The sequence below is a fragment of the Salvelinus namaycush genome, chromosome 18 (genome assembly GCF_016432855.1).
Source record: "Salvelinus namaycush isolate Seneca chromosome 18, SaNama_1.0, whole genome shotgun sequence".
In the NCBI taxonomy this organism is placed as follows: Eukaryota; Metazoa; Chordata; class Actinopteri; order Salmoniformes; family Salmonidae; genus Salvelinus; species Salvelinus namaycush.
In genome coordinates this window covers 39,641,827-39,653,870 of record NC_052324.1, presented here as the reverse complement: position 1 = coordinate 39,653,870, position 12,044 = coordinate 39,641,827, and the positions used below count along the sequence as shown (strand labels likewise).

The 12,044-nt window shown below is 43.7% G+C and overlaps 1 protein-coding gene across 1 annotated transcript in view; it reads left to right on the top strand.

The window, feature by feature from the left end:
- LOC120062948 (extracellular matrix protein FRAS1-like) overlaps nucleotides 1-12,044 on the top strand; it is an 87,711-nt gene that overhangs the window by 51,898 nt on the left and 23,769 nt on the right. Inside the window, exons 16-24 of the mRNA XM_039013001.1 lie at nucleotides 2,640-2,790; nucleotides 5,101-5,260; nucleotides 5,758-5,926; nucleotides 6,125-6,371; nucleotides 7,551-7,895; nucleotides 8,353-8,513; nucleotides 9,739-9,883; nucleotides 10,217-10,422; nucleotides 11,292-11,448. Of these exons, the coding sequence (XP_038868929.1) occupies nucleotides 2,640-2,790; nucleotides 5,101-5,260; nucleotides 5,758-5,926; nucleotides 6,125-6,371; nucleotides 7,551-7,895; nucleotides 8,353-8,513; nucleotides 9,739-9,883; nucleotides 10,217-10,422; nucleotides 11,292-11,448 (1,741 nt within the window). The remainder of the gene's footprint in view (nucleotides 1-2,639; nucleotides 2,791-5,100; nucleotides 5,261-5,757; nucleotides 5,927-6,124; nucleotides 6,372-7,550; nucleotides 7,896-8,352; nucleotides 8,514-9,738; nucleotides 9,884-10,216; nucleotides 10,423-11,291; nucleotides 11,449-12,044) is intronic.

Sequence of the window (12,044 nt, the reverse complement as noted above, 5' to 3'; positions counted from 1 at the left end):
CGGAGAGCACTACTTTTGGCCTGGTCCCAGGCTAGTCACCTTTGGAGAGCACTACTTTTGGCCTGGTCCCAGGCTAGTCACCTTTGGAGAGCACTACTTTTGGCCTGGTCCCAGGCTAGTCACCTTTGGAGAGCACTACTTTTGGCCTGGTCCCAGGCTAGTCACCTTTGGAGAGCACTACTTTTGGCCTGGTCCCAGGCTAGTCACCTTTGGAGAGCACTACTTTTGGCCTGGTCCCAGGCTAGTCACCTTCGGAGAGCACTACTTTTGGCCTGGTCCCAGGCTAGTCACCTTCGGAGAGCACTACTTTTGGCCTGGTCCCAGGCTAGTCACCTTCGGAGAGCACTACTTTTGGCCTGGTCCCAGGCTAGTCACCTTTGGAGAGCACTACTTTTGGCCTGGTCCCAGGCTAGTCACCTTTGGAGAGCACTACTTTTGGCCTGGTCCCAGGCTAGTCACCTTTGGAGAGCACTACTTTTGGCCTGGTCCCAGGCTAGTCACCTTTGGAGAGCACTACTTTTGGCCTGGTCCCAGGCTAGTCACCTTTGGAGAGCACTACTTTTGGCCTGGTCCCAGGCTAGTCACCTTTGGAGAGCACTACTTTTGGCCTGGTCCCAGGCTAGTCACCTGGTTTCACTAGTTGCTGTCATTGTGGGTGTGCACTTGTCTACAATAACAACATCCATTGTAATTATAGGAAACAAAATATAAATCAAATCAAATCAAATTGTATTTGTCACATGCGCCAAATACAACAGGTGTAGACCTTACCGTGAAATGCTTACTTACAAGCCCTTAACCAACAATGCAGTTAAATAAATATAGAATTTGCTAGGTTGAATATAATTGAATTGCCAGGGTAGATCTACCTATGTTAATATAATATAATTGCATGGCTAGGCCTATCTGCATTCGGTTTGTGTTACGCTCGCTCCCCCTGCTGGTGTTTGATGGAGTGACAGATGGAGTTGAATTAAACACCGTTTCTCATATTGATTTTCCCGGAGCACTATACTACTACGTATGTGGTTTGAGGAGTTAGCGAGTTAACTTTGGTCAACTCTGAGTTCAACTCGGGATAACCGGTACCACGACAGTGGCTCAACCTTTTTAGCCAGGTACATTTCTATGGCGACGACTCTTTCAGAACCTGCTCCGGGACATCCTGAATGAAGTGTCTGAGATCCGAGGTGAAGACCAGTGAAATCAGATTCCCTCCCTCTCATAAAGATTGTGTCATCCCCTTCAGTTGAGGAAGCGGGACTAAGGGACTAACAGCAAATTTTATTAATAATTATTAATAATATTAATAATAGAGGGACTAACAGCATATTTTATTAATCAAATCAAATGTTTTTGTGTGTTAAAAAAATTGTAACGTTAATATAACAATTTCATTACAAATTTAGTAATGACAGAATGCATTTCAAATCATATCAAATTGTATTTGTCACATGCGCTGAATACAACAGGTTACAACACCTTACAGTGAAAAGCTTACTTACAAGTCCTTAACCAACAATGCATTTCAAGAAATAGAGTTAATAAAATATTTACTAAATAAACAAAAGTTTAAAAAAATGAATGAATCAAAAAGTAACACAAAAAATGTACATAACAACAACGAGGCTATATACAGGGGGTACCGGTACTGAGTCACTGTGCGGGGGTACAGGTTAATCGAGGTAATTTGTAAAGTGACTATGCATCAATTATAAACAGCGAGTAGCAGCAGTGTAAAAACAAAGGGGGTGGGTTCAATGTAAATAGTCAGGGTGGCCATTTGATTAGTTTAGTTGTTCAGCAGTCTAATGGCTAGGGGGGTTAGAAGCTGTTAAGGAGCCTTTTGGTCCCAGACTTGGCGCTCCGGTACCGCTTGCCGTGCGGTAGCAGAGAGAACAGTCTATGACTTGGGTGACTGGAGTATTTGACAATTTTCTGGGCCTTCCTCTGATACTGCCTAATATATATCTCCTGGATGTGAGGAAGCTTGGCCCCCAGTGATATACTGGGCTGTACGCCCTACCCTCTGTAGCGCCTTACGGGCAGATGCCGAGCGGTTACCATGGTGCAGCTGTAGAACTTTTTGAAACTTCACGCACAATAAAACTTTTGTATGACTTAAAAAATATCAATTTTATTGATACGAGTGGGGGAAAAAAGGTGTTCGTGCATTGATAAGCTCACCAAAGATGGAATTAATGATAAGTAATAAAATAAAGACTGTACTTTTAAAAGCCTATTTGCACGATAACTGTTCTTTCAGTTTGATTTCGGCACAATTGAAAATGCGGCACTGATTGGCCCATGGATTGATGTTTCAGCGTTGTCGCAATGAAGATTTCGGCATTAGGACTAGTCATGTGCAAACTGCACGCCCAACTACAAGCCTGCTAGGCTGCTAGAGTTAGCAGCAGGCAGATGAGCAATATCCACCATCGTAGTACGGATGAAGCCTGAGCTGGAATGTGAAGCTAACTGAAGCTGGCTAACTGAAACTGGCTAGCTCTAGAAAACCTTAAGTAGATTGTGGACAATACATTTGGACAATACATTTGATTGATTGATACATCTTTTTTCTAATATTATAACTGATTGATTGATTGACTGACTGACTGATTTATTTATTGATGTTGCAGGCCACCAACCTGATCAGTAAGAAGGAGCTGTTGACCATGGACCCAGACACCGATGATGGCCAGCTGGTCTATGAGGTCACAGCAGAGCCTAAACACGGCTTCCTAGAGAGCAAACTAAAACCTGGGGCTCCTATCACCTCCTTCACACAAGGTATGGTGTGTGTTTGTGTGTGTGTGTGTGTGTGTGGGTGGGGGGTGTTTGTCTGTGTGTGTGCGACAGGGCAGTGCACAAAACTTTCACTGGGCAGGAGCTCAAACTGGAAAAAGCCCCCCCCCCCACTTAAAAAAAAACTAACGACTCATAATTAATATCTCGAAAGTCATAACATACCAACTGCCTCTGTAGCAACACACATTCATTTTTTTTTGCATTGGCCTATTTATTTCTGCGACACACTCATCTCAAATTGAAAGCCAGCTAGTTACACTGCCTCCTAAAGACATGATTGACATCTGTAACACAGGGTCGGCTGTCAGCTGATCGTTGATGTTTAATGTACATCTGCTAGTTAGCTAGTTAGGATTTAGCTTTAATGCTCTTAAATAATAACTTAAGATAATATTCACATTTTTCTAACTCAAGATATATGGCTGGGTGGCTAGTGGCTAGTGTGAATATTTTAGTATATGGAGGTTACTTAGAGTTCAGACTAACTGTGTTGCTGCTGCTGCCGACTGAGGAAGGGATGGAGTTGGGTCTGAGCGAGGGTTGTTAAAGTAGCAGCTCTTCTCTGTCTTTCTGCCTCTTTCTGCTGCGTGACAACATCCATGATAACACAGTGCAGGAAATTAAGAAATGTATTAAAATGCTGGAATTGAATGCTGAATTAAACAATTAGCTGTGCATAGGGAAGCTATGAGCCATGTACGTGTTGTTGAGAGTGGTATTTCTTCCCTGTTAGCTAGTGATAGGTCGTAGTCTTGGAAATCCCAGACTTTAAACAACAGCAATAGGTCTGGGGAGGATGTCAGAGTCTCTTGGACATTTTTGGGGTAAAAAAAAATATTCTGGGGAGGGTCCTCTTCAGACAGAAAACTCTCCCAACAAATCACGAGTTTCGTTAGGCGGACCAAGCCTGAAAAATATAACTATTTCCGTAGCCTGTAGGACATCTCCGAACGTCGCGATTTGAAACCAACGTTTGCAGGAAAACCCTTTGCCGTGGATTTAGTAATAGATGATTCAAACTAGCAAAATAACCTCTGTGTTCGTTATCTCGCTAGCTAGCTAGTTAGCTACTTCCTTGTGTCCGACGGGGATGTTTACACTAGGGCAGCAAGTGGACAAGGCGGTAATATCACCGGATAAGGCAGTGACGGTCTTCCCTGTTCCAACTCTCTGTCACAGCTGGCCGTGTATGCTGGAACATTGGTACATTGTGGGAGGCAACCCATCCGTCTAGAGATACTAGATAGATAGTGATAGTGATGCTCAGCCTATCTGAAACTTCGCCATTTCCTGGCAACGTTTACCTGCCAGATTCAGAAGCTTGAAAACCCCATTAGAGAAAAAAGCTTTGAAAAAAATGTATTCAACTAAACATAATTTATATGATGTTATTTTTTTCAAAATATTAATAATAATTTTTGTGTCGAATATAATAGTTTCAGTATAGTTTTAGTTTTAAAATTCTGACCACAACCACACAACTACTGACCACAACCACACAATTATTGACCACAACCACACAATTATTGTAACGGTTTTCCTCCTCCTCTTCGTCCGAAGAGGAGGAGTAGGGATTTGACCAAAACGCAGCGTTGTGATACGACATGACTTTTATTTAAACAAGACGAAAACTAAACAAACTTGAGAATTTACAAAATAACAAAACGACGTAGACAGACCTGAACATGGAACTTACATAACTACACGAAGAACAGGAACAGACTACATCAAACGAACGAACAAACGAAACAGTCCCGTGTGGTGCGCAGACACAGACACGGAAGACAATCACCCACAAACAAACAGTGTGAACAGCCAACCTATATATGGTTCTCAATCAGAGGAAAACGTCAAACACCTGTCCCTGATTGAGAACCATATAAGGCTAATTACAAGTGACCTAAACATAGAAACACAAAACATAGAATGCCCACCCCAACTCACGCCCTGACCATCTAAACACATACAAAAATAACATAGAACAGGAACGTGACAATTATTGACCACAACCGGTGTTAGTTTCAGTTTACTATAATAACCTTGACCATCACCTAAAAGGGCACATGGCGAGTGGGAGGTCAAAGGGGAATGTGCTGGGCCCAGGTTGACTTCTATCTGTGCACGTGCCTGGTGTGCAAGCGTGTACTCACCAGAGTGACCAAACTAAACATTCCATCTGATTATTTTCTTCTTCTTCAGTGATTTCTGTCTTACAGTTTGTCACTTTTAATGCAAGTAATGTTGTTCTAACGTCGTCCTAACATTGTGCTAACGTCGTCCCCTGCCCTCCAGCTGACGTTAACCTGGGCTTGATCCGCTACGTGCTCCATGAGGAGAGCGTGACAGAGACCATGGACAACTTTAAGTTCCTGGTGAAGGACAGCAAGCCTAACGTTGTCTCTGATAACCTCTTCCATATCCAGTGGTCCCTCATCAGCTTCCAACACAGGAGGTGAGAGAAACAAGGCCAGCTATTCTTCACAGTACATCTTTTCTGTCACAAGTATGGCCCGGAGATTTTCTTGACCATGTGACTGGAATGGGGAGAAACTTCAGACTCTTCCTGAGCTAATTCAAAACTTGCATATGTTTAAGACATGCATACATCTTATGGCGGCAGGTAGCCTAGTGGTTAGAGCGTTGGACTAGTAACCGAAAGGTTGCATGATCGAATCCCCGAGCTGACAAGGTAAAAATCTGTCGTTCTGTCCCTGAACAAGGCAGTTAACCCACTGTTCCTAGGCCATCATTGTAAATAAGAATTTGTTCTTTACTGACTTGCCAATTTAAATAAATAAAAATGTATGGTTTTTCTGGATCTGTTTGCTGTTTTACACAATTATCTCCTCTCACTGGCCACAAAGTCCATTTCAGCTATTATACTGTAATTGTATCTCTCAAAAACTGTATGTTTATGTGACTGAGGCTGTCTGTTCCCCTCCCATACAGCTACAATGTGAGTGAGAAGGCTGGCACGGTGTCAGTCACAGTGAAGAGGACGGGCAACCTGAACCAGTATGCCATCGTGCTGTGTCGTACGGAACAGGGCACCGCCACCTCGACCTCCAGTGTGGGCTCTCGTCCCGGGCAGCAGGACTACGTGGAGTACGCTGGACAGGTACGGGCAACACTACACTGGCATCGCCACCTTGGCATTGCCAATTAAAAGTACTGGGCATTATTATACAGAGGATACAATATAAAATCACAACCCCAAAACATGTTTTACAGGATAAATGAGACAATGAGACATTTCATGTACATCCTGTGTAGAAGAAATGGCCACAAAACGTGTCTCTTCTCTCTCTCTCTCCAGGTCCAGTTTGACGAGCGGGAGGACACCAAGGTGTGTACCATAGTGATCCAGGATGACAAGGTGTTTGAGGGCGTGGAGAGTTTCCAGGTGGAGCTTAGCATGCCCGTCTATGCCCTCCTGGGTCAGGTGACCCATGCCAGCGTCAACATCAACGACACAGAGGATGAACCCACGTTGCAGTTTGACAAGAAGATTTACCACGTCAACGAGAGTACTGGCTTCATACACGCCCCCATAGAGAGGAAAGGTATTAACCCTAAACATAAGAAACTAGTATGTACATAACCTTAACTCTGCCATGTCAACCAGTACTGGCTTCATACAGACTCCAATATAAAGGAAAGGCAAGGAGGATACTAACCTTAAACCTACAGTGCCAGTCAAAAATTTGGACACACCTACTCATTCAAGGGTTTTTCTTAATTTTTTACTATTTTCTACATTTTAGAATAATAGTGAAGACATCAAAACTATGAAATAACACATGGAATCATGTAGTAACCCAAAAAGTTTTGAACACATTTTTTGATTCTTCCAAGTAGCCACCTTTTGCCTTGATGACAGCTTTGCACACTATTGGCATTCTCTCAACCAGCTTCACCTGGAATGCTTTTCCAACAGTCTTGAAGGAGTTCCCACATATGCTGAGCACTTGTTAACTGCTTTTCCTTCCCTTTGCGGTCCAACTCATCCCAAACTATCTCAATTGGGATGAGGTCGGGTGATTGTGGAGGCCAGGTCATCTGATGCAACACTCCATCACTCTCCTTCTTCTTGGTCAAATAGCCCTTGCACAGTCTAGAGGTGTGTTGGGTCATTGTCCTATTGAAAAATAAATGATAGTCCCACTAAGCGCAAACCAGATGAGATGGCGTGTCGCTGCAGAATGCTGTGGTAGCCATGCTGGTTAAGTGTGCCTCGAATTCTAAATAAATCACCAGCAAAGCACCCCCACACCATCACATCTCCTCCTCCATGCTTCACGGTGGGAACCAGACATGCAGAGATCATCAAATTGACCAAGAAACTTATCCAGGAAGTCCAACATGCAGAGACCACAAATTGACCAAGAAACTTATCCAGGAAGTCCAACAATGTTATCTGGGACCCCAATGTTTAAGGATTCTAGGATCCTATCTGGGGGGGTCCAAAAAAATTATCTTGAGCACCCCAATATCTGAAATTCAAAAAAAAAAATACTTGTGTTTTAAACAATGGCACATTTTTAATTGAGGAAGTGATTGAATTGAACATTTTATTGACCCCATCAACCCTGTTCAGGAAGGCAACCTTAATCTATTCTTCTCCTCCCTCTCCCCCTCTTCCTTCCTCCCTTCCTCTGCTCCACTCCTCCTCACCTCTCTTCTCTCCTCCTCCCCTCTCCTGCCTCCTTTCACCCCTGCCTCTCCCTGTTCTCTCCCTCCAGGTGACACCAGCAGTACAGTCTCAGCTCTCTGTTACACGGTCCCTAAGTCAGCTAAGGGTAGCAGTCTACACGGCCTGGAGTCTGGGTCTGACTATAAGAGTCGAAGTATGACTGGTGACAGCAGGGTCATCTTCGGCCCCGGCGTCTCCATGTCCACCTGTGACGTCAAGCTCATTGATGACAGCGAATACGAACTCTCAGAGGAGTTTGAGCTCCACCTATCAGACGCCTCGGATAACGCCCGCATGGGTGATGTTAAAGTGGCAAAGGTGGTCATTGACGGGCCAAATGATGCTTCAACGGTATCCCTGGGCAACGCTACGTTTACGTTCAGCGAGGACGCTGGTGAGAGATTATAAGGCGTTATATAGGCTCACAACAAGTTATAAAGGCTTATAAGCCGTTATTAAGCAGTCTACCTGCAGTAAAGTGTTACTGTGGAAGTTATATCTGTGGTGACTTTACAATCTACGACCTCAAATGTTGGGCTATGCTAGAGCGGGGATGGGCAACTCCAGTCCTTGGGGACTGGAGGCGTGTCACACTTTTGCCCATCCCTAGCAAACACGGCTGATTCAGGTGTGTTAGCTGGGGCAAAAGTGTGACACCAATCAGGTCCCCGAGGACTGGAGTTGTCCATCCCTGTGCCAGAGTAAAAGGGCTTTATTAAGTTCATAAGGTATTTCTAAGTTAAATTTTTCAAGAATAGATGTATTTCACTGCATGCATTAACCATTGGAGAACAGGAAGTATCCCTAACCTCTGATCTCTAACCCCGTAATGTCTGACCCTTGACTTCCAGGCACCATAGAGATTCCGGTGTTGCGGCAGGGGAGTGACCTGTCGTCAGTGACCTCTGTGTGGTGTGCCACGCGCCCCTCGGATCCCCCCTCCGCCACCCCCGGGGTCGACTACATCCCCTCCTCCAGGAAGGTGGAGTTCAAAGCTGGCAAGACTATGGAGGTACATTTTTGTATTTACCTTACTTTTAACAGGAAGTCCCAATGAGATCAAGGTCTCTTTAACAGGAAGTCCCATTGAGATCAAGGTCTCTTTAACAGGAAGTCCCAATGAGACCAAGGTCTCTTTAACAGGAAATCCCAATGAGATCAAGGTCTCTTTAACAGGAAGTCCCATTGAGACCAAGGTCTCTTTAACAGGAAGTCCCATTGAGACCAATGTCTCTTTAAATGGAAGTCCCATTGAGACCAAGGTCTCTTTAACAGGAAGTCCCATTAAGACCAAGGTCTCTTTAACAGGAAGTCCCATTGAGACCAAGGTCTCTTTAACAGGAAGTCCCATTGAGACCAACGTCTCTTTAACAGGAAGTCCCATTGAGACCAACGTCTCTTTAACAGGAAGTCCCATTGAGACCAAGGTCTCTTTAACAGGAAGTCCCATTGAGACCAAGGTCTCTTTAACGGGAAGCCCTGCATGTAAACAATTTACAAAATACAAAATAATACAAATATACTAAATTACGAACACTGAAGAGAAACAAATACATTCCTTATCAACATTTGAAGACCGGGTATGCTAACTCTTACGTCTAAAGGATATTATATATGTTAGGTACGGTGGGAATTGACCTACGACACCTCAAAGAGGGACAGCCTACTTTCTGGTAACGAATGCAGTGATGTGTAGTGAACCTGTCACCTGTAATTAAACTATGTTGCTATGGTAATAGACCGCAGAGTCTATCATTGACTCTAAAAGCAGTCCCCTGTGTTATATTTACCAGTTTAATTATACATTTTATGAAATGTCAGATTAGCATTTTCAAGAGCAGGTATAATTCAAAGCATTTGATCTTCATAGATGTGTTGACATTAGATACAATGACAATGTCATTGATATAATACATTTCCTAAAATATTTTCGTCTTGTGTTGCTTTTTGTATTGAGGGTAAGAATTTAGTGTCATGGTCCGTCTCTTTCCCTCTCTCTCTCTTCTCTCTCTTATCTCTCTCTCTCTCTTTCTCTCTCTCTTTCTCTCTCTCTTATCTCTCTCTCTCTTCTCTTTCTATCTTATCTCTCTCTCTCTTATCTCTCCATCTCTCGTATGTCTCTCTCTTCTCTCTCTTCTCTCTCTTATCCCCTCTCTCTCTCCTCTCTCTTCTCTCTCTCTCTCTTCTCTCTCTTATCTCTCTCTCTCTCTTCTCTCTCTTATCTCTCTCTCTCCCAGACGTGCAGTCTGACCATCATGGATGACATTCAGAACCCAGCCATTGAGGGGGCGGAGTCTTTTGTAGTGTTCCTCTCCTCCCCTCAGGGGGCGGTGCTCCTCGAACCCTTCGAAGCCTCCGTGGTCATCACTGATACCTTGGATCGTACGTGTACCACACACACACACACACACACACACACACACACACACACACACACACACACACACACACACACACACACACACACACACACACACACACACACACACACACACACACACACCTGTCTTCTAGGGCAGGGTTTCCAAACTCTAATTAATCAAGCTTGATGATGAGTTGGTTGATTGAGTCAGCTGTGTAGTGCTGGGAGGGGGGAGGGGGGGTCAGGACTGAGTTTTGGAAAACAGAGAACTCCATCTGAAATTGTAGTTTCATCGTACACTACTTCCTCAATCATAATCCCTACTCATTTACCCCACAATGCCATCCTCTCAGTACCCAGCATGCAGTTTGAGAAGACGGCGTACAAGGTGAAGGAGAAGGAGGGAGTGCTGAACATCTCCATCGTTCGAACGGGAGACCTGACGGTCAAGTCCTCTGTCCGCTGCTTCACGCGCACCATGTCTGCCATGGTCATGGACGACTTTGAGGAGAGGAGGAACACAGACGACTCACGTATCGCCTTCCTCAAGGGAGAGAAGGTAGGTTCTTTATCAAGCCCACAGAGAATCTTCACAGCAGTTATAATAGTTGGTACATATAGCACTCTGCCCAATGGGATAAAAACACAACCTTCCTAGACCAATAAAGTTGGCTTTGATGTTATGATGATGATGATGATGTTATGATGATGATGATGATGTTATGATGATGATGATATGATGATGATGATGATGTTATGATGTTATGATGATGATGATGATGTTATGATGATGATGATGATGTTATGATGATGATGATGATGTTATGATGATGATGTTATGATGATGATGATGATGATGATGTTATGATGATGATGATGATGATGATGTTATGATGATGATGATGATGTTATGATGATGATGATGATGTTATGATGATGATGATGTTATGATGATGATGATGATGATGTTATGATGATGATGATGATGATGTTATGATGATGATGATGATGTTATGATGATGATGATGATGATGTTATGATGATGATGATGATGATGATGTTATGATGATGATGATGATGTTATGATGATGATGATGATGTTATGATGATGATGATGATGTTATGATGATGATGTTATGATGATGATGATGATGATGATGTTATGATGATGATGATGATGTTATGATGATGATGATGTTATGATGATGATGTTATGATGATGATGTTATGATGATGATGTTATGATGATGATGATGATGTTATGATGATGATGATGTTATGATGATGATGATGATGTTATGATGATGATGATGATGTTATGATGATGATGATGATGTTATGATGATGATGATGATGATGATGATGTTATGATGATGATGTTGATGTTGTTTGACGATAATGATGATATTGATGATGATGATGGTCCAGGTTAAAAACTGCACGGTGCACATCAATGACGACTCTGTGTTCGAGCCAGAGGAGGAGTTCCAGGTGCATCTTGGGACGCCGCTGGGGGACCACTGGAGCGGGGCCATGGTGGGAGTTAGTGACGTCGTCACGGTAACCATCACTAACGACGAGGACGGTAAGCATCACACAGGCGTCACTGATCTCTGTGCTTTTCTTTTTATGAACGAGTTGTATGCAGTCACTAGTGAAAGTCAACACACCCATTACAGTCTTCACATTTTGCTGGTTTAAAATTACATCTAAAAAAGCATTCAACTCGACCCCCCCCCCCCAAAGATCCACACAACCTACTACACATTTTCAAGGTGGAAGAAATATATAGAAGATGTCTTGATTGTATCTGTCTGTCTTTACACCCCAGAGTTAATACTTGGTGGAAGCACCTTTGGCAGCCATTATGGAGCGGCAGGTAGACTAGTGGTTAGAGGAGGCAGATAGAGGAGGCAGGTAGCCTAGTGGTTAGAGGAGGCAGGTAGCCTAGGGGTTAGAGGGGGCAGGTAGCCTAGTGGTTAGAGGAGGCAGGTAGCCTAGTGGTTAGAGGAGGCAGGTAGCCTAGTGGTTAGAGGAGGCAGGTAGCCTAGTGGTTAGAGGAGGCAGGTAGCCTAGTGGTTAGAGGAGGCAGGTAGCCTAGTGGTTAGAGGAGGCAGGTAGCCTAGTGGTTAGAGGAGGCAGGTAGCCTAGTGGTTAGAGGAGGCAGGTAGCCTAGTGGTT